Below are 23,472 nucleotides of genomic sequence, written 5' to 3'. Positions count from 1 at the left end.
AACCGTCCGGAACGAAAGAAAAATAGATTTGGAGCTTTTTCGCGGTGTTTTATAGACTTAAATGAAGTAAAGCGAGTTTATATTAAATTTGCAAATGTTTTTTTGAACATTAGACGTCATGTAATGGCAAATATTCTTGCTATAAAAGATGCGAAACTACTGCTGCTAGTGAATCAGCAGTGGTAAATTGTCGCTTCTCGGAGTGAATGAATGCAGCGCAGACGAAAGTGCCGGTGGCTTTTTCCGTTCCTTCGAGCATCTGTAAGCACTTTTTTAGGCCCCGCCCATATGCGACATGTCGCATAAGGCGACACCGGCAGAATACCACCCCAGGGGTAGTATTCTGCCGGTTTAATATAAATTTAATATAAACTCGCTTTACTTCATTTAAGTCTATAAAACATCGCGAAAAAGCTCTAAATCTATTTTTCTTTCGTTCCGGACGGTTGTGCTAGGCTTCGGCTGCGTTTCGGGCAGTTGCAGACGGTAGCAGTGTAGCTGGAGGTCCCATTAGGCTTGCGCGCTCCAGAATCGAGAGCGTATCTAAAAAACTAGGCTGAATTGGAGCTTAAACTTTATCGTCGAAGCAAGGTAAGTCATAGCGAAAAGTAACAACACCAGTAGTTGCCGGTAAACATGCCGACCGGAATCGCAAGGACTGCTGAATTGGCTGAAGCGGGCGGCTCTCGCTTGAAAGGACGTCGCCATGTTTTCACGCCAAGGGCGCAAAAGCCGCAACTGCCGATTGCGTTCGTACGCTAACGGTAGCCCGTCGCCCGCGCGAATCGCTTCAGCGCATTCCGTTGTTCGACTAAGCGTAGTAAATTGGGGCGACGTCACGATGACGTAGCAGGAAGGCGGGTACGTGTCGTCACGCCGCCGTCACCGCGGCTCGAGCCAATCAGCGAAGAGCGAATGCGACATGTCGCAAAAGGCGACACCGGGAGAATACCACCCCAGGGGGTGGGATAAAGTTGGGTTGGCGGATGAGATCGAGAAGTTTGCGGGGATACGGTGGCCGCAACTGGAAAATGACAGGGTTAATTGGAGAGACATGAGAGAAGCCTTTCTCCTGCAGTGGGCGTAGTCAGGCTGATGATGATGATGATGATATCTTTTTGTATTAGAAACAGTGAATAACTGGGCTCACAGTAAGTTGCTGCCAACACTGCGTAGTTCAATCCGTTGCAAAATTCTCCTTCCTAGAAGAATGCAAGTGATCATCGCTGAGAGCGCTCAGCGGAGTGTATGCGATAGTAGGGCCACTAAGCCAAAAACTCCTCCTTCTCCCTGCTGTGTGACGAAGCAAGGTTTCTAACTCAGTTATGTCAGAAAAGACGCCAAATTTAGGTATTCATGGGCTCTGTGCATAGCTGCTGTTACTTATATTAATTCGGGGCAAAGGTTACGCGTGACGAAAGAGCAAGCCTGAGGTGCGGTACAGAGACGAAAAAGCCCCATTGTCAGCCCTTAATGACGCGGAACTACTTGAAAAGGAACCCTGAAACACACTGTGGACTGTCTCAATTTTCCAGTCTGCCGACAGCCAGCATTACTTCCGCACTAAGAAATACTGAGGCGGTCAGAGCGCAGCAATCTTTGTCCAGCCACCGTCCTGCGTCTTACAGTCTTGCTCTTGACAACACGCTCCAGCAAGAGACCTCCTTTCGCGAAATAAGCCGGCAATCGGTGAATTTTACTCCCAGTGATGCAACCTGACTGACCCAAGGCCTAGAAAGACGATGGCCAAATAGAGAAAAACAACCGCTCTTCATGAATCGTTCAAAGTCGTACTGCTCCTTAGTGCCGTAACTCTAGTGGAAAACATTTATTAATGTTCCCCTAATTATTCCCTATTCTTTTCCTTTCATGAGAGTAGTCTCTAGTGAAAGCAACTGCAGTTTGGCTCCCTTAATAGTAAACATTCCTCATCTAAAGAGCGCTTCTTACACAGTTCCACACAGGGGCGCAATCGTACACCCTCTGGGCTAAGCTGCCACTAAGCGAGAATCTCGGCCATGCGTAGTGCCTAATAACTTCTGTTTTCTTGAGGCAATTAAATCTCGGGCAGCGCTCGGTGCACAACGGCCTCGCCTGGAGGCAAGGATTCTATGGCGCGTGTAACGATACGAATGTTCTGATCCCCAGTGCGTATACCCGACAGCAGAAGCAAGGTTCCCTGCATCACTTCCTCCTGATTGCCGCGTACGCGAAGCAGTCCCTGCGGGATTACGTCGGTATTGGCCTTGGCTATTTCCCCGAGCAGTCCACGGCTTTGACGCGAAAAATAAAAAAAAAGGAACGCACACAGCTGACAGTGCCATCGTATCGCAGACGTAGCAAATGGTAAGCAAAAACCAGGGGGGGGGGGGGGGGGGGGGGGGGAAGGAGCGTAAACGGGACAATTTCGCCGAGATGTGTCCTATGATTTTACCAGACACGATAGATGGTTGTCATTACCGTAGAAAAGGACAGCACCAGAATGAGCGCATGCAATTTAACGAAACATATGATGCACTCCCAGGCAACGATCACCCGCGGGTAATATGTTATAGGTTTCATTCGAGCATATCTAACATTACTCACACGTCATCGCTGTCACGAACGCTTCTTCAGGGAATATACCAGGCTCACTTCTGAGTTCCACTCCTTGTGATAGCTGGATCCAGTGACTAAAGCACAGGAAGCAAGAAAGAAAAAAAAATAGATGTCTCGCAAAGTTCAATATGAAACAAAGTGCGGTATGAATGCAGAAATAAAATGGTTCTATAGTGCGTTAAAAATATGTCTTGAAAAGGCAACAGGTTAGTCACACGGAGTCCTCATTTGGCTTTGGAATCTCTGATCGCTGTACATGTTTCCATCTAACCAGTGAACTGCGATCGGCCTTTGATGCACAGAAAAAAAAATATTAGAAAACAATAATTTAGGCGCATAACTCACTGCTTTTCTTGTGTCACAGGCTTCTCTTCGGCTGAAAAAGGTACAACACTACTTCAGAAAAAAATATTCAGTGGTTTGTCCTGCACTGAATATTTTAGAGGAAGGAGCAGCCATGATCCGTACCTCTGGGTTCAGCCGGCTTTCTGCGGTATCTGAGGGCGATGACCACGATGAAGGGCACCAGGACAAGCACGAGGCCCGTGGCCACCAGAAGTAGCGACAGCAGGTTTGTGCTGATCGCCCAACGTTTCCCTGCACGGAAAGTGGCGCACGTAGAGATGGGGCTGGGCCCTTCGGTGTGACGGCTTTCAAAATACCAAGTTTTCTAAGTCGCCACGGATGGACAATCGTAAGGTGGTCGTTTGATTGTCGCTGAGAACAATAGGCATCTACCTTCTTGCTCTGTGGTCTCCGCGAAATGGAAGGGAGGGGGTAGTTCTATCGTCATCGATGACCCCGCCAGGCATCCGGCTGGCCGGCTTGGCGCCGCCATACGCTTGCTTCCGTACGTCTACGGAATGCTATTATGAAGCAACTCTGGTACTACGCGCCTTGATTTCGGTCCTGAGAATTTGAGATCTTCATTAAAACGATCTCATCACAACCTTACGTGCAACCAATGAACCCCCTTCCTTTCGTTGCATTTGATCTCTTGTCCCTTCCAAAAGCGTTTCTGCCGTCCACGATAACCGGCTGAAAATGAAAACGCCAAAATATTCTCTGTCCTTTACAAATAAAAAAATACTCCCACGAGTGACTCTACTGCTAGTACTAATGCTCTCTCAAAGTATCAGGAAACGAGAGCTCTGCCAGCGCTTAAAGGTCCACTAAAGAGGCATCTGAGCTCGTCTTTTTTACCGCGGCAACTCGATCTGCACGCTCTGAGCATTCTTAGAAACTTCAAAACTATTGTCCTGTCTGGCCTATTTCCCTGTTAAATCAAATTAAACGTCCCGGCTCACGCCTTTTTTTTTTTTTAACTTACCTTCGAAAAGAGGAGGAGTCAGCCAACGCGTGGAGTGCCTTTCAGCCAGCCGCGTGGCGGCTTGCCGCTCTGCCACGGGCGGAGTGATACGTAGTGATTGCCGAAAGCAAGACCTAATTTGCGGCTATGTTGTCTACGACTGAAACTCTTTATAGACGGAAACCTAAAAACAAAATAAAAGCGACAGCCGCCACGCGACTGGCTGAAAGGAACTACACACGTCGGCTGACTCCTCCTTTTTTCGAAGGTGAGTTTAAAAAAAGGCGGGAGCCAGGACGTTTAATTCGATTTCGTAGGGAAGTCGACCGCACAGGACCATAATTCTAGACTTCTACGAATGCTTAGAGAGTGTAGATTGAGTTCCCGAGGTAAAAAGATTCCTATTTAGTGTATCTTTAGGAGGTAGTTTTTCTTCTACTCGAGGAACCAAGCTTTGATTGCTGTATGTCATACTAAACCTTCCATGAAACGCAAACAAAAAGTTATGTTCTTGCTGGTGACAGCGTGATAAAAATGTTTTCCCCCGAAGGAAACTTCAGTTTAATATGTCTGTACGTAAGCGGAAAGTAAATTAAAAATAAAATGATAGACAACAGGGTGCACTAACACCGATTCGCGAGAGGATTTAATTTAAAGAGCTCGTATTTTTTTTTTCCTGCACCCGTTGTCGCGCTTTATGCGTTCACGACCACCGATGATTAAAATGCGGCTAATCCAACCGCGTTCTGCTTCCTTGAGAAAACTGGACAAGTCCCAAAGAATCTCCGCCTCTTCCCACGCCGTCGCTCGAACAACTTCACGTGTTGGAGTTTACGCGAAAACTTATCCGCCTCACAAACACGTTAGTCAAAGTAAAGCCGCAGCAGTTCTACGACACTAACGCTTCCATTCACCCCTGCTTAAAAGCCATCCCACTGTTTACCAAAAACTACAGAGAAGTTGAAAATCACGCGTTGCTTCGCATGTCTGCCCAGCGAAATTGGCGCCCCAGAGCAGCCTCGCACCGCAGCTCCCGGCAAGTTAGGCCCTTCTGCCTCTCGGGGCGTCAGCGTACGCGCGACAGAGACCCGGCATGTCGGGCGAACACACGGCGCGTTGCCCTGGGGCGTCCTGCAGCGCGAGAAAAATGCAAATCAGGCCGGCATTATTTGGGCGAAGCAGCAGCAGCGGGCGCACCTCGCTCCGAGTATCCCTGCGCGGCGTTGGCGAGCACGGTTGCGCTGAGCCGGAGTGGAGCCGAGCGCTCGCTGCCCTCGACGGCGTACACGAGCAGTGTGCAGTGGCTGCCCGCCGGCAGCGCGTCCACCCAGAAGGAGGGCGACACCGAGCTCAGGTTGGCCACCAGCCGACGCCGCTCGCGCACCTCGAGCTGGTAGAGGACGCCGGAGCGGAGGCCCGGCGCACACTCGACCCGCAGGGCGCCCGCCACCTGACGGACCACGCTGCAGTTCTGCGGGGAACGCGGCGGCCCTGCACGACACGCGCACTGGCGATGAAGAAGGCACCTAATGCATAGCTACATGATCAACTCACTGCGAATGAGAAAACCTTTCGAACACTCAAACGCGACATCGAAGCGCAATAGCCCTTGCATACCTTTGATAAATATCATAGGAATGTCTGGACTCAATAGATCACAGAAGATATCAGTACACGCTATGCTTTGCGCCAAGGCGTTCATAAGCGCTCGCAAAGACGAGACAGCGTAGGTCGCCTGTCTCTACTTGCGCGCGTATGTGTGCTATTCACAAAACCGTACGTCGCTTGGTACGGGATCGCGACTGATATCCCACTCTCGCGGGCAACGAAAAGGTCTAAGAGAATCAGGTATTTTTGTTCATATGCGCACTATGCGCAGCTACCCGGCATAAATGCCGTGTATTTGCCGCGAAAGGGCCTTCGGCTGGAAGCTAAAGCGGCTGTCTGAGATCTGTGAAGCCCAAAAGAGCGGCCTTCGAGAAGCCGCGACCGGGGTGCAATGCGGTATAAAATAATAAAAACGAACAAAAACTAAGCAGTTGAAAATGTTTGAGAGCATCTTCCAAATGTGAAAAAGCTTGTTAGTTTTACTTTTTCTGGGGGTGTTTTTATTTTATTATTGGATCTTGAGACAGTAAACATGTCGTAGTAACAGCGAGTGCCCATTTTTATACGATTAATAAACAAAACCTGCTGGCGCTGATCAGAAAAGGTGTGACTTAAAGAAATGAAATAAATGAATTTCTATGCTAAGAGCATATTAAAATCATCCAGTCCATTTTCGAAACTGTACAATCTGGCACCTTATGCTTAGGAAGCGATTCTGAAAATTCGACGGACCTTTCGCATTTGAGTCGACCGAGTAACTAAGTCGCTGCTCCATCCAGGTTTTGGCCCGTTAGTGAAATATGGCTATTATGGAAAGGACTTTGAAAGGGGCCGTGCGAAAGGGGTGCAATGGTGGAAGCGTGCTCACGTGTTCGACACGATAGTGTGGTCAGAAACGACGTAACCTCATCAGCAACATCAACAGCAACCGTGTTGGATTTTAAGGCGAAAGCCTTTAATGCCTCATACTGTCGTGACCAAGGAATGTTAGCAAGTGTGTCCGCGTTTCGGCGTCACTACATAAAAAAAAACTATGTCTAGGCTGGGAATCAAACCAGGGCCTTTGGCATTTGAAGTAGACACGCTACCACTCCGCCACGAACGCTTTTTTTTTCATGGTATTTATTTACATGGTTTTGTACAGAAAAGATATATATACATATATGTGTGTGTATACACACACACAAAAAAAAAACTATTTACAGAGCACCTAGGTAGGCGCTACGTGGCACAAACATGATAGTAAATATATTAGAACTAAAAGGTAAGTAAGGATATATAGCGCATCAGGAGAGGAAACCAATCCGGTAAGAAGTCCAATTCTTTGTAAATGTCCGTTACCTGCAGCAACATTCGACTAAAATGAATTCTGGGCGAAACAACAGGTTCAGGGTTTGGGCATGAATAAAGGCGCATCTAGTGAATTCATGGGTTTCATAAATAAAATTTTAAGAATAAAAATAAGAAAACTAAGAAGAGAAAAAGAAAAAAAATTAGAAAAGAAACAAAAATAAAAAATATAAGTTATAAAACATGACAAATAAAAAATAAAAAACAATGCGCCAGGAAACGCTTTCGCCCTGCAGCCCTTTAGAGAGCCAAAGTGCCCCCTGAATTTTTATGAAGGATAAAAACCTCTCTTTATAACTGCTTCCTCTCCTCTCTGGCATTATCTGCAGCCATGTTATAGCACACAATTTTCTAGTCCCGTTACATTGACTGACTCTCGGCCACTGCACTGCAATTTGCAGTGCACCTGTGTTCTCTGATGCGATTGTTTTCATGCCAATTTTTTCACTGCGGAGTCTTTCACACCGCAAGCAGTCAAGCTTAAAAAGGTTTCTTTAGACAGTACATAGAATGTCCATAGGCTTTTCTCAATTAAGTCTATCGACTTTCTATAAACAAATCTTATAGACTATTCAATAAGCCATGCAAATCCTACAGACAGTCTGTGGATAATCTATTCATTTATGGCCACATACTTTCAGTAGCCGTATTTCTATAGACAATCTATAGACTGTGAATAGACAAAAAGAAATGTCTACGGAAGACAACAGAGTTTATAAGAAGTCTATAGATAGTCTACAGATGATTTTTATAAGGGTGGGCAAACGATCTTCTCCTTGACTTTAAATAAAGTTCAGCCTTTCCCAAAATAAAATTGTAGGGAGGGATCAAGTGGGGTTACTGAAAGCGCATGCAAACTTTCGTGGCATTCAGAATGGTTTAAAGCAATCTGTTGATAAAACAAACCATCCCACAAAAGTACTTGTCCCAGCTCGATCGACGACAGCGACTGACTGCGAAGCTGCCGATAAGAAACTAAAGACTGCCATAAACGGCGATAAGCCGAACAAGCTGGAACTATTCCTATTGAAAGAGGCAGAGATCTTTTTACCTCATTTCTTCTTGATGTGATCAGCCACTCATAACATAGTCTGCATCGAAACCCTGTGTAGTCATCGTAATTCCCTTGAGACAATATTCTTGACAGATTAGGCATAATTCTAAATCCTTGCATTCATTCAGTACCTATGCTTTATACCTGTCAAAACTGTTTATTGTTTATGACGTCGACACCCTGGCTCTCCAAATCCTCCATGCCTTGCTGAAATTAGTTTATGAAAAGGGTAGAATCATGTAGCGACTCATTTCTCCATTAAGGAGTGAAGTTTGAAGGAGAATTTGGGCTTGCTTGTTCATCCAATGCTCGTTAATTTAAATTTCTTCAGAACAACATTTCCCCTCGTTAGATATGATTGTAGTGCATATCATCGTTCCACAGCGTAGCAAAGAAATCGACGCAGGAAAAAAAAACTTTTACAGGACGCACTCGCACAGGATCCCGAACCATCCTGCCATCCGCGCTTCTGCGGTAAATTCCACGCTGCAGTGCTTCTGAACATTTTATTACGCTGCTGAAGCAAGAAAAAGTAAAGAACCTTCTCTGTGTTCCTCTCCTACTTTACATTACACCATCTCGGCAAGCAGAGGTATTTTATTGTGCTGCACTTTTTTTTTCACTTTATGTAAAGCAGAAGTCACCTATAATAGCGTAAACATAATCAGCATGGCATTAGCACACAAATTTTCTAAAGCGATCAGTAACACTCGCTTGCAAAATAAATGAGGGGGGGAAGGGGGGGGGGGGGGGGGAGTGAAACCGCGGGCTTTACCAAGGCAGGAAAATACGTCATTCAAGCAACTAGCACGACCGCGACTGTTTCGTCCGTTCTAGAAAGCCCCATGGGGCGGACACCGCAGTGCCTCACCGGCGGGCAGAATCTCGAAGACGCACGGCTCACTAGCGGGGCCGACCATGTTGCGCGCCCAGCAGGTGATCACGCCGTAGTCGGACTCGTTTTCAGGCGCATACAACAGCAGGCTGCTGGCGATGCCGTCGGTGCCCGATGCGGAGGCCCAAGCCAGTTCTCGGCGTGGTCCCGAAGACGCGTTGAGGAACCACTGGAAGGTCACGTTGGCTGGCTCCGCAAGCACTGCGCACTGGACCCGCACCTCGTCGTTCTTGGCCGCCCGGTACACGCCGTGCAGCTTGGAAGCGCACACGGGAGAATCTGCGGGGGCAGTAAGCATGTGCTTGTCACCAGTCACGCGGAGGAGGAGAAACCTGTACTCCGCTTCAAGTTTGATGGTTGAGAGGAAAAAATTTAAAATTGGTTTTTGAGGAACGGAAATGCCGCAGTAATTGTCTCACATCTCATTGCGTGGACACCGCGTGGAAAACAGGGGTGGAAGGTGGGAGTGAAAGAAGAAGGAGAGAAATAGGTGCCGTAGTGGAGGTCTCCGGAATAATTTCGACCACCTGGGGATCTTTAGCGTTCACTGACATCGCACGGCACCCGGGCGCCTTTTGCGTTTAGCCCCCATCGAAACGCGGCCGCCACGGTCGGGTTAGAACCCGGGTACTCCGGCTTGGTAGACGAGCGCTTAAACCACTGAGCCACGGCGGCGGGTGAACTTCAAGCGTTTCAGTCGCCAGTGCTAGTAATAACCAACCACGCACACACAAAAAAACCTGCATTGACTACTGAGCATCCGCGATTCTTTGTGTTTGTCACAGAATTGTCTTGCAACTTATATCCTAATGAAAAGCATCCGTAGTGCTCACTCCTACAATACTGCTACATAAAACCTACGACGAAAGTATAATTTGTGCCATCACCATAGCCACAGAATACGACTACAAGGTGCACCGCACTTTCATCGGATCATCCTCATTGAGCATATAAGGGGGGGGGGGGGGGGGGGAGAGAGTTTTACGGGGCGCTTTCGCTTAGTCGGGCTATTCCAATCAGCACAAAGTTACACTATGCCTTTTCGCGCAGCGAAAACACTGAAAAATGACAGCTGAGGGCTGGGTTGCTCGGCCGTCACGACTGCCAGACAGGCTCATACTCTCAAGGCGAAAATCCGGTCTGCTCTTCCTCTCCCAAGCAGGAGGGCGTGGTCGAGGCTACAGCTGACGTCAGCTAACGAAGGACTCAACTGACAGAGTTGCCCAGACGCAGGCACGGTTCCATATTGGACAGCGCGATTCTGTGTTATCCTGTGGCCTACCTTCTACCGCTTTTGTTCAGTGCACGGTCCCTCGCCGGTCCTTCGTGAATCGTTTGCGCACTAATGTCATTGCGGATCCGGCGTCTGATTAGATAATGCCAGACATAACTTACCAATACCTGCTCGGTTCGTGGTCGGGTTCACACAACGCGTCCGTATAAATCAATAAAGTAACCAGCCGTAAGCCAATGCGCAAATAAAATGGACAGAAAGAAGGAGCAGCAAACATCGCCCACAATGGCTGGAAAGGAAAGGGAAGCCAGCGAGATTATTCAGAAAGGAGCCGCTGCTAGACTGTCAAATGCAGAGTCGATTCCGATCCGCTTGAGTGTTCCAGCCGCTTACTCGCGATATTACAAGAACTTTATCCTGACAGTAAGTTTGACCCTTCACATGCTTTGTAGCAATCTTTCTGTACAAAGCACAAAGGCATCCAGCCGAAAGGAAAAGAAGGCAATGGAATTGTAAAGATTCATTGAAAGGAATAACAAGCTAGGCCAAATTCGCGCAAAAGAAATTCTGCCCAAGCAGAGAGTTAGTACACTTTAGTCAAGGGTTTGACAGCATTACGTCTGGTCAGGATACATGTTAGAAGGCAGCGAAATTGAAGACAAAAACACAGCAGAGTAACAACGACATCTAGACGCCGTGTTGCTTCCTTTAAATTCGCGCGGCTACTCAGAAAAACACTTCTATGAAATTTCTGTGACAGCTTCTCTCCGCACCAGAACCAGCGCCTATTCTGACGGTTTTGTGCAGAATAAAAACGAAGTCCAACTAAACACAGCAAATTTTTTCTTGACATTACTTCGCGTGAATGATCAAGCATTTTTTTATAACACTGATAACTTCAAGAACATTTTTTGTCACGCACACTGTTTTAAAATCGCTTTGTCCGCCAGACGGACTGCTACTGAACCTAGGTTACGCACCGTTGGTTGATCGATCATGCCACTCATAAGAGATCTATTCCTCTGCCTCAGTGCTGGGTACTGTGACCAGCTCAATACGCCGAGAAAAATGGTGCGACACACCTGGCTTCATGGTATAACCGCACGGAAGTGGTGGCTATTTAGCGACGCCACACTACCCTACACGCGACGTACCCATGACGCAGGGTCGCTATGCCCGATAAGTTCAAGAGAACACTCCATCTCAAGTGCGGGTCGCAACAAGAAGTACCGCGTTTCTTCGTTAATTTACTCTAATTCAGCGCGCACTTGTGCAGGATGACAGACGGAGAGTGACGGCTATGCACTACGATGGCGAGGCGCAGAGAGTGAGGTGCCCCGAGAGCTGCCTCAGCAAAGCAACAGGTGCAACGAAGAGTGCGCAGAGCACATACGAACAGCGCTAGTGCTTTTCGCTTTACACACGATTCCCGAGAACCTCGAGAGACCCTTCGAAAGTCTGCTTGAGCAGGGTTTGTCACCCCATCGAACTTAAGTTTCAATATAAGTTAGTCGTCACCTCTGTCTGTCTATGCCATATGTCCAGTTACGTAGTGGAGGTCAGCTGGGCAGCGCGAGTTACATCGGGTACTCAGTTGTTGGGAAACAATAATGAATGTAGAGAACTGAAAAAATAACTTAAAGGAACTAGGAAAGAAAATCGCAAAGTTAAGGAGGACAATCGAAAATTTAAAAAGAACCATGAAAGTCTATAGTGCGGGGCCTGTTCCTCGAAGGTCGGAACCCAAAGAAAATAGGTTAGTTATAGTTAGTTATATTTATTTTAACGGCACAAAAGCAACTGAGGCTATGATGCGCCAAAGACAAGGTTAGAAAGAAACTAGGGTTGCCGAAAATACTCTCATTGAAATCAAGGATATGATCATACAGATGACAGCACAATTTAGAGAGTAAAGTTTGCAGATACGTTCTAGCCAGGAGCAAATGCAACTCGCCATACAGCAGTTACAGCTCAACCAAAAAATCTCCAACAGGCGGTAGGCATAGAGCGAAATGAAGTAGCGGCTCTTAACATTAAGAAGAATAGAAAAAATACAGAAAGTACTACGCTGGTCAAAAGGACCTTGGTCAAGAGTTGGACAGCCAACAAAGTTTTAAACGATGATGACGATGACTGTCCCGAACGAGATGAACAGGCATAATAATAATAAAAATAATAAGTTTGCAAAGGAACTGCCGAGAATTCAGGAAAAAACAGGCCAAACTGCGGCAATATGCAAATAGCGTTGATCTCAAACCGGCAGTAATAGCGCTGCAGGAGACCAATGCGGACGCGAAGCTAATTGAATACAAGACCTTAAATCTTCACCCAAGCACGTGCATATTAGTACGCAAAGAATACACGGCCGAAATCGTTGATCTGTAAGTGGAGGTTGTAGAATATACTTGCATATGAATGTTACCCCATCGTAGAGAAAACTAGAGTACTTGGATCGTAAATATCTATAGCAAACAGAAGGATAAATCGGGCAGGTTCCAGAAAATTATTAGAAAATCTAAACTTGCGGCTAATGAAGGTCCACTGCTAATTGCAGGGGACTTCAATGCCGAAAGCTACCTATGGGGCTACTCGTATGAGATTGCGACGGGAAACACTCAGCAGATACAATCACGAATGAAGCGCTAACGACCCTAACGGACCCAAGCGATCCTACTATAGTGGGCAATAGTGTCTGTAAGGACACTAGTCCGGATTTAACCCTAGGGAAAAATCTAAGACATGCAGCCTGGGATAATTTTAAACAGAACTCGGGAAGCAATCACTTTATCCTGCAGTCTACAGTGGAGTGCAACAAAAGCAGCAGGAAGAGGGGGACAGCGAGAATTACAAATCGGGATAATGTCAGGGAGTGCAGGAGCGAAAAGGAGGAGCACAGAATTGACGATTATAAGGCATGGTTGGAAACGCTTTTGGAGGACGAGGAAACTCAGACCAAACAGACTATACATCCGAAGACTTTCCGGCGATTTACCCGCATTTAGTGCACCTATGTGAAGCGAGGAGCAGGTCTCACAAAGAGGTGGAGGAGGCAGAAGCTCAACAGAAAACTAAAGAAAAGAATAGCAGAGCTTACGGAGCACACTGAGCAGTATACTTCGATTTTGGTCAAGGCTGACTGGCACAACCTCTGCGACTCTCTCAATGGCATACATAACCTCAAGATAACCTAGTCCATACTGAGATGCCTGATGGACCCAGGAAAGAGCAAAACAGAGCACAAAGCAAATCTGTTGAAGGCCATACACAACTTCACGTGGAGCGAAAGGAAGCTCATTGCAGAACTTGAAAGGAGATGCTTACAATCGAAGGGTGTCGGTCTGAACATGGAAGAATACACGGGCACACAGAATAAGGAAATGGACAAGGTGACCACAACCTGCGAGGTGCATTCCACACCCTTGGACATGAGGAGGGATACCTTCCCTGGCGGAGATCAAGTTACCACCAACATGCTAGCTAACTTGGAAGACAACTCCTTGGAGGCTGTCACGGAATTCTTTCACAAATGCTGGTCGGAAGGAAAAATTCCTAAGGAATGCAATGCGGCAGAGGTTCTGTTTATTTCGAAATCCGGCAAAGAGACAAGTATTGAGAATCTGAGGCCAATATCCTTAACGTCGTGCACCAGCAAGTTGATAGAAAAAGTTATATATAAAAGAGTTTACAGACATTTAGACGAAAGCGGCCTCTTCTCAAACGTGATGTTCGGGTTCAGACCAAATCTTTCTACTCAAGACGTGCTTTTAAAGCTAAAAGATGAAATTAGCGACAAATCTAGAGGCTATCAGACCAAGGAAATACTAGCATTAGACCTCAAAGGTGATTTTTATAACGTAAAACATGATATCTTGATCAAAAATTTACAGAACTGCTATTGTGCTGTAAGTACGTATAATTATATCAAAGAATTTCTCGAACCGCAGAGTTAGCCCTAATGTTGAAGAAGTAAAGTCTGGGTTCACGCGACTGGGAGGTAGGGGCGCACCGCAGAGGGCAGTGTTGTCCCCTTTGTTCTTCAACATTGCCCTATTAGGACTTCCGAGTAGGCTGGACAGCATACAGGTTGCCAAGCACGCACTGTGTGCTGACGACATTACGATTTGGACCTTCGGAGGGTCAACTGGAAGCATGCAGGAAAGACTACATTGTGCTGCGGATACGCTGCAACAATACACTAATAGCTGTGGACTACAACCAACCAATCGGAGTTACTAATAGTTAGGAAGAAAGGAGACTCTGGTGCTGTTAGAGTATTTGTAGATGGAGCGCAAATTCAAGAGATGCCACATGCGGAAATCTTTGGTATGTTAATAGGCGCCAAGGGCAACAACGCGGAAATGATTAGACGATTACAGGCAACGACTGAGCAAGTGCCAAGAATGATTAGTAGGGTATCAAACCACAAGCATGGACTTAAAGAAAAAGAAACTATAAATTAACACAGGCTTTTACTATGAGGAGGATCGCTTACATAGCACCATATCTGAAATGGAAGAAAACAGAAGAACGAGCTGGACGTTATAATACGCAAAGTATATAAAAGAGCACTTGGTATCCCGGTCAACACAGGAACAGAAAGATTAGTACACATGGGCATTCACAATACTGTAGACGAAATTACTGAAGGGCACTCGGTATCGCAGAGCATACGGCTATCAGGAAGCAGGACAGGAATAGACGTACTCGATGGACTAGGGTTCCCATGCATTCGGTCTACGGAGGACAGAGTGGACTTGGGAGACCGGATTAGAGGCGAGATCGAGGCGCAGCCCATTCCGAGAAATATGCACCCCGAATATCATAAGAAAAAAGAAAGGCTAGGGAGAATGTCATCAGAAGAACATGGGGCGCGATGGCAGAGGCAATTTACGTGGACGCAGTAGGACCGGTCAACGGCATATCAACAATAGCTTGCACGGATGCGCAAGGGAAATTGGTTAATGGGGCACCAATTCGATGCCAAAGAATCGCCCAGGCTGAGGAAGCAGCGATACCTTTGGCTATGGTTTCCAGGAAAGTCTCGTGTGTAATTGCGGACTTCTAAACTGCATGCAGTAACTATACAAGAGGAAGGATTGGTAAACACGCAAACAGAATACTGAGAAGTTAAGAAGATACAGACGTTAAATCCACAGTCATATGGACTCCACGACACTCTACGGATGTTGTAAACGTAGGCGCTCACGCCGCTGCCCGCACGATGTTACCCCGGGTCCCCCAACATTCGCAGGAACATTTTTATTCTGAACCACTATTAAGTTATAGGGATTTACTCCAACATTTTAGATTAACGTTGAAAGTATACGCCGAACATGACAAAAGTCTAAACAGGGAGCAAGGGGTCATTTTAAGGAATACTTATATAAATCCTGCCAAATTCAGCTATATGTTTCCAAATTCGCACGATCCGCATCGCGCCTTCTGCGGTGAAGTGGCTGACTTATACCACATGGTATGGCCATGCCAGAAAAACCCAGCTACACAAAGGATCAATGACCCCAACAGCTGAGGACTGGGAGGCGGCGCTGTGCAGCTCACATTCGGAAGACCAGCTAGCGCTGGCGAACCGGGCAAGGGCGGCGGCAAAAGCCAATGGGCGCCTGGAATCAGGGGTCCATCCAACCATTTTATGCATTAAACGCTTTTCTTCCTCTCTCCGAAGGAGCTATGAAAGTCGAGAATGACCACTTCCGCATATATGGGTATTAATTAACCCATAGCGCTATCACATCATACACTTAAGTCGGAGCTTAAGTGTCCCCTCCAATTTTTTTATAACAGAATGTGCATGCGGTAAAAATGGGCAAAAATGGATGACGGCTAGTAATCGTGTTAGAAGTGTCAATAACAGCAAAAATCGTAACAACACGCGTGGTGCCGAAGACAATATTTTGTGCGTATTTCAAGAAAAAATGACGCAAAAAGGCGGTCGCGACGCCTTCATATTTTCACGTAGTTGAACAGCCCTGCGAATGCGTCAAGGACGATCGAAGCCCGAATAATCAGGAAGTCCAAAGATTCACGACCCGGCGCGCTCCTTTTTCCGCGCGCTCTTTGTTGCCTTCTTGAGCGCTTGCAGCAGTATTTAGATCGAAAAGCGAAATGACTTTCAACTACATCAAGTAGGGCTCTACGAAGCTCAATTTAAAATAAGGGGCCAAATGCACAAGCTGCGAAGTGCATCTCGAAGCACAAGGACTTCGAATCTGATGTCCCATCTTAATTACAGATACAGGTCATCCTTTTGGAGCGTGAGAGCAGCCAATAAAGCTTAGAGGCACTTTGAAGCTTTTGATTTCTCTCATATTTTTATCAGCGTATGCTTTACAGCCTCACCTGCTCAGTTTACTTTCTTTTTTTGGAGGATGAGGAGGGGGGGGAGGAAGGGGGGCGAAGTTATCGTCCCTTTAAGCTTCTTTTTTTTTTCTCGAACCGCCCTGCCACGACAGCCACTACGACCTCTGCGTCTTTAAACTCTTCAGTGATTCTTGAGGAGCACCCTTTGAAGAGACGCTGTTCGTTACGAAATCTCCTCGAATACGACTGCAGAGCCCCCGCTCAGCTTAAAAAGAAAAAAACGGTCTCTTTAAAGCTGTCTGGAATTTAAGCTCTTTATGCTAGTGCGCACAGACTCGTCGTTGATCTCAGTAATACCACTTTAAACGGGTAATCGCAGTGGCGAGGTTTTTCTGTGGATATGGCGGACGATGAAGAGGAAAAAAGAAAGGAGCAGGTAGAATAATTCGGCATAAACTGCCATGGGTTGAATGTCAGCCAACGGTGACAACGTTCTGCGAAATTTTCTTTCTCATATATATATATATATATATATATATATATATATATAACATGCGCTTAAGAACAGGACAAGGCATTAACCGCGCCAGGCACCCCCACGGTCTTGGATTAGAATGCTGACGGCGCTTGAGACATTGTGCCGTGCATGTTACACGTTCCAAAGCAAGAGCCCATGAGGTCGTCCAGGGACCTACACTAGCAAAAATGTAACAAAGAGAGAGGCACAGACTCAGACAGGTCACGTTAACATCTGTCCCTGCGACCGCGTTGTTGCTTATCAGCGAATAGAACCTCCGGACTAAACGAGTTTCGGTTCTTAACATGGCCCATCATTAGCCGTATTCAGTAATGTTAGCGAAACAGACGCTTCAGGCTCTTGGTGCCGCGCAGTGCGGGAGTAAGGAGAACGCGCATGCTGGCCAGGTCATGCGTACGCCCGCTATCGAAGGCATTACATGGGAGCCACGTTCGTGACCAGGAACAGATCAATAGTGCAAGGTAGCGAGTAACAGCCGGAACGAAAGTATATCATGGTTATCAAAAACCATGATAGTTGCGTGATTTTTATAATGGCTCCAATTGTTTCCACGACGAAAGGGTTGGACTTTCTTATAAGGCCTCTCCTATTCCTACCAGCTCCACCACATTTCGGGCAACTGCCGTCACCTGTCGTCTAGTGCTCACCTCGCAGTAATGCGCTACCATACCTAACTGCGAGGCCGCCTCTGATGATGAATTAGACAGAAGCCTCATGAACTGCGAGGGCCCAGAAATTTTTTGGCCATATCTCTAGAGCAGAGGTACGCCCAAGCGGTCGTCACTGAAAGTCTACGGCCACATGTAAACGGTAGAAAGGCCCCCGACGCTTGAAGAAGAGGCTGAAGAAAAGCGGGCGAACAGCCCTACTGAACACCTAGCCGAAAAAGATTCAAAGCAAGCGGCTAGCAGCATCGGGGACTTTGTGGTATGCCGGTCCTGCGACTGATTTCATGCTGGCACCAACTCTCGTCGACGATGTAGACAGCATACGTTTCATTTAGAGTTTTTCACCGCCAAAAAAGCATAACTGCACGGAAAATCACGTGTTAAACATTACGCAGACCGCGAAACAAAAAGAAATGCATGCCAGTCCAGGATGCAAGTCATGCACGCATGCAGAGAAAACTAAAAAAGGACGTATATATTAACTCATGTCATTCGAACACATAGAAGCAACACCGTTCAGAGCTGTCAGTATTACTGTAAGAAACAACGATCCACCTTCCACTGGTAGAAATATTCTGAAGCAACTTATTACATTCGGTAACTGAATGGGGCAGAACGATCGTTCACAGGAGTCTGCGCGGTGCTGAAGCTTACGAATTTTCGAAGCGTGGTGCCGTTGGCCACATTTCGAGCGAAGAAAGAAAGATGCTCTAAGAATTTGGGCCCTCCTTTGCTGGCTCTATTTCAAGGTTCCATTTCCAAGGTTTCAAAGGTTCCATTTCAGTTGCAATAGCTTGCGAGACTAGTGAGACTCGTATGTAAAATATTCCCTGCCCTAGTGTTGACCTTTATTCGTCTTCTCCGTCGTCCCAGAGCGCAGTTTTCATCGGAGTTGTCAATGGGTTCGTCGTCAAGCCTGCAATTTCCTTCGTGTGAAGAAACACACTGGCTCTGACAGCTGACGTTTTGCGAAAAAGCAGGACCATCGCCGTCACAACCTGTTTGTGATTAAGGAAACATTAACTAATGCATGTTATTCCATGATACATGAGCATGTTTTCTGTTCTCTGATAAAGGTACCAAGTAACCACGCTTTGGTATTTCTACGACAGTCTCGAAAAAGCAAAGCATAATCCAAAGCAGGTGAATTCTCCACCTTTGGACAGAGTTTGTTTAAGAATTAATAACCATGTGCCTTACGATGTTTCCGCGCTGACGAAAAAAGTGGAAAAGTGACACCGCGCTCTATATAGTTCTGTAATAATGAATGAAAATAAAATCTTATGGCTGTTTCGTCGCTTTTCATTTTTTTTTTTTTGAGACAGTGCCCACCGCCGAGAAAAGATTAACCTATGTAATTCGCTGTGTGTTCTAAATAATGACACGAACTTAATGTGCGGTTTTCGATTTCGTTATTGTGAACGCTTAAGACAAATGTATGAATACTTTTCCCACTACTTCTATTTTCGATGTTTCTTTTTTTAAATATAGTACTCAAGGCTACCAAATTTAACATAGTGTATAATTTTTCTGGGATATTTTGGGCGTGAATAACAGGGAGAATGGGAAGTGCTTGGTAGGCAGTCATTTATGAGCAAATATTTGGAGGAAAGACTCCTGTCTTCGAAACTGTATTAAAATTTGTCATGACGCAAACATTTTTGTATCTTTACAAGAAATAAGGGAATGCAATAAGTGAACCTTCTAAGGAAAAACTGACTTTCCAAAATATCTGAGCACAACAGAAGGAAGCAGAGCCTGTATTGGAAAACTTGGCCTCATTTAATTTTTTCATGAACGACAAGTTTTGTTGACCGCCCCGAAATTAATTAAAAATTAATACCGGGCGCTTCTTCAGGAGGAGTGTTTAGTGACCCTGCTAGCAAACAAATTCTGTGATTGCTTGAACGATCCCGCTCTTTTCAGCAAGCTGTTCTATAGCATTTGAATTGCCGTGCTACCGTTAAGAGTGTATGTCACACATGCACAAATTTCTGCTAACAGCGAACAGAGTTTTCCGTGGCAGGATTTGTTTCATATTGTCTGCAGCTTTTAAGTACGTTCTCGATATATAAATTGCAACTAGAGCTGACATGATGATTGGAAACCTTGCTGTTGTCGACAAGAACTAAAATCGCACAAGGACAAGTTGAGCAGCTTCCGATTGGCACAACTTGTGCGATTGACTTTCTACGTGCCAAACACTGCGTATTTCTTTCGATTTATTTAAGTGCGATGAAGGCAATATATTTATAATAATATTTAAATGCTCACCGGTCCACAAAAAATCTTTTCTTCAGTAATCCTCGGCCGTACTTAGAACGAAAGTTCAGATATAGCGAACATGTCCAGGTCCCGGTTTCTTTAGTTGAGAGCTTCTTGAGTGCCGCAGATTGAACTCATTTTTACAGCCTAGATATAATTTAACTATGACTGATATTTTGCGGCATGATGGACAGCAACATTCCGCACAGGCAATATCATAAGCTTTAAATGAAGTTTTCCCCATAGAACCCTATCAGTACGAGAATAACAATCGCAGTAATTACAATAAGTTTTTGCTAGTAAATACGAATGTAGTATCGCTTTTCCACGCCGGAACAAGCGCACCTGAAGGCTTTACCTGTAATTCGCTGTAATTCGCTGCAAGTCGCTGGATGCTCATGGTATGCAAATCCACACTGTAAAGTCTGTACTCGATATTATAAGTCCTGTTCTTACCGATATAATCTACACACACCTTTCCTAGAGAAATGAAGATTGTCCGTGGTGTTCCTGTCTTTAGGAGTGGGGATAAGACTATACTAAATAATTATCCGCCTATTTCAATAACTGTAGTACATTCAAAGAAAATAATGCATATAAGAATATCATCATTTTTCAATCGCTACAATTTCCTCTTAAATTTTCGGCATGGTTACTGACAGCATCGTTCTAATGAAACAGCTCTCCTGACAAAAAAATGAGATTACAGATGCATTCAGTCTTAAAAATATTGCATTAAGCATATAAGAGGCTTTTTGAGATAAAATGATGGTTCCTTTGCAATCAGCGCGACAGCATTGGAGGACGTCATAATACTTGTTACTAGTCTAGGGTTCGACGGAATCCCGTCTGGCGAGGAAAATTCATACTGATTTTCTTTGAACCTTGGCGAGTGTATGTTTTCTTCGACAAATAAATACTTGTTACAGAAGTTGATTACCAAGGTAACTAGCTCAAATCTTTTATTTAACGTTTTATGTTATCAGCTATAGACCTTATCAAAAAAGGTCCATGCGTACCACCGTACTGGGCACTGGGCTGTGCTTGTAGTACAGGAAAGAGTTGGGGATAATGTTCCCCCACGTTCTCCGCGCAGCCCAGGAAAACAGTTTTCCGGAGGGTCGGGAAAAGGTCTATAGGTTATTCGTCGTTGAAATGAGATAATTGTAGAAGGTCATAAGGGCAGCAAACGTCAGTTATTAGATGTGAAAAAATATAATTGCCCTTGCCGCTACGACTCTAGGTTATTTATGCCGGTCATGCGCATCGAAGGGGCGCGGGGCGGCTGCGGAGCCAGCACTGTCACGCCCAAAGAGTGAGGAAGCTCAGAGCGGACGCATCGCAATCCTATCGCTCTTTCCTTCTGGCTCGAGCGGCGGGATGCGAAGCGCCGCTCGTGCGGACAGAAGTGAGGTGGGCGGGGCTACTGTCGCTTTGCTGCCGACACGAGCGCCTTCGATGCGCCTGGACAGCCGAAGTTCTTCGGCTCATTCCTCCTCGGGCAATTACAATTTTGCACATTTATTAATGCGAAAGCATTACTAGGCTATGTCGGCGGGGTCGTGCCCGCAAAGTATGTTGGCAGCAGTTGTGGGCAACTCAAAAAAGGCAGCGCCAAACGAGTAATTGTACTCGAAAGAGGATGATGTGAGGATGCTGAGCAAAAAAAAGTGTTACAAATCGGGTGAATATTTACTTAATTAAAGCCAAAAATGTTCAAAAAGTTGGTGGGGCCAGAGCGAAAGTGACATCAAATTTGGTAAACTTGGGAAGAACCAGAATCAGTTAAATATTTAGGAGGGAATATGTTTGGGCGTGTTAATTCATCGTTGCACAGAAAAGCGCTTGACCTGCCCTCGCCTCGACCTCTGTAGTTACCGCGCTAAGCTTTCTGTGTAACAGCTAGATCTTTCCTGTAATCAAAACTGTATCATGAAACGTATTTACCTGCCGGTATACTTACCTGCGAAACTAGTATAAGCGCCGCAAATATTTATTGGAATCATTTGCGCGAATCGTTGTTGGTTGCATTGTTGATATACCTCTTCTAATAGCCATTTTTGTTGCCTTTCTGTCGCTGTTTTACTGAAACACTGTTTGTCTATTTGCAAAATTCCTGCATGACTGGCCGTTATCTTGCTGTTTTGCCGATCTGTAGCAGGTCAGAACCTCGTAAACCTGATCAAACTTCTAGTCACGCGCTCCTCCTTTAAGAGAGAATAAAAGTTGATTGATTCACTATGCACAGCTTAAGAAGCATTGAACATTCTTTTAATATTAGTGATAAGTAAGTCTGCCTATCAAGATCCTGTCTTGCGGCTGATCTCAGATGAAAATGTAATCTTACGTGATTCATGAAGCAACTGCCATAATAACACGATCTACCTATGTGGCACTGTACAATTGGTAATCTGACTTTCGACCGTACTATCCTGATTAGTTCGCAGCATGCGCATGTAACATAAAAGTGCTTGTTTTGTCAGGAACCTGCGCAGCAGCTTTAAATATTCCCAAGGCAGTGTCTACAGCCCCTGCCATCCGGTAGCTTTCTTAGTGAGAGTTGAAGCGCCTCCCTATGGTACAGCAAGCGAAGTTTCCAGCGTCGTTCGACGCATCTCAGCAGAAGTTTTGTCTCAGTTTCTATATTCGAGGGTGCCGAGTCACTAGAATGCGCTACGCTGTAGGTAGCTGTAGGTTTGATGCGAAAGAAGTGTCCTGAACCTCGACCAACGGTGTTTTATGAAAAGTGCGCTTTTTTTCCCCTTAGGCTGCGTGTACTTATCCCATCGACTGCCGACGTGTGCCTTCTACAGCTATCTTGTTTTTGCTTAATCCCAGTTGCATAGTTTAATAACGTACTGTCTTTAATTATGAACCTCAGGGAAACTGCCGAATTCTGAATTTGGTAATTCTCTAGCTGCATTGCTTCCATTCGTACATTCACTACTCATTTGTCTTAGTTCCAGCTTGGGGCTACCCGGCGCGTGAAAGCATTCACTCCTTCCAAGAAGTTCCAAGAATATTCTTCATACTGCTGCACTGCGGCGCCACACACTTTACTTGTCTTGTAGTTCAGTGTGAGCTAGTGGCGCAACCGTACGGTCACCCACGCATGAGGAAACAGAATATCCTTAATAACTGGCTTTTTTTTCTAGATGAAAATCCCAGCAGGCCATACTCAATACCTGGAGAAAAAGAAACTCCGAAAAACGCAATGCCCGAGGCACGCGTTGCGCATATGTTTTATGTATGCAGGATCAATGACGTAAGAGAAGTGCCTACTGGCATCCTGTGGTTTCATGCGCCATCGTTGTTATGAAAAGCCATACACCGTGTTCGCCTCTTGGAGGGGCTACGAGGTTTCGCCGCTCAGCCATTGCAGGCTGTTTCCTCACCGCCTCAGTGGCTTCTGAATAGTCACCCCCTCTAATAAAAAGCAAAGAACGAACCGGGCTCTTCGAGGCTCTTCGCGGAGTGAAACGGGCAAAAAAAATGCAGCGATATTTCTCCGTACAGCCATCAAAATTCTTGAGCGGATGCCTTGGCTTGTATTGCAGCGGGGATATGAATAGAACAGCCGAGGCCGTTTCGCGATGTGATCGCTGTGAATGCAAAGAATGCATTTCGAAAACCGA

At 45.8% G+C, this 23,472-nt stretch overlaps 1 protein-coding gene across 1 annotated transcript in view; it reads right to left on the bottom strand.

The window, feature by feature from the left end:
• Positions 1–23,472, bottom strand: part of LOC149351538 (cell adhesion molecule Dscam2-like) — a 192,813-nt gene that overhangs the window by 6,697 nt on the left and 162,644 nt on the right. Inside the window, exons 7-11 of the mRNA XM_089577047.1 lie at positions 8,791–9,093; positions 5,105–5,398; positions 3,067–3,195; positions 2,947–2,974; positions 2,587–2,672 (exon numbers count right to left, since the gene is read on the bottom strand). Coding sequence (XP_089433173.1) covers positions 2,587–2,672; positions 2,947–2,974; positions 3,067–3,195; positions 5,105–5,398; positions 8,791–9,093 — 840 coding nt within the window. The remainder of the gene's footprint in view (positions 1–2,586; positions 2,673–2,946; positions 2,975–3,066; positions 3,196–5,104; positions 5,399–8,790; positions 9,094–23,472) is intronic.

This window comes from Amblyomma mixtum, chromosome 3 (assembly GCF_055824585.1).
Source record: "Amblyomma mixtum isolate Tamu chromosome 3, ASM5582458v1, whole genome shotgun sequence".
Classification (NCBI taxonomy): Eukaryota; Metazoa; Arthropoda; class Arachnida; order Ixodida; family Ixodidae; genus Amblyomma; species Amblyomma mixtum.
This window is presented reverse-complemented; position numbering and strand designations above follow the sequence as displayed.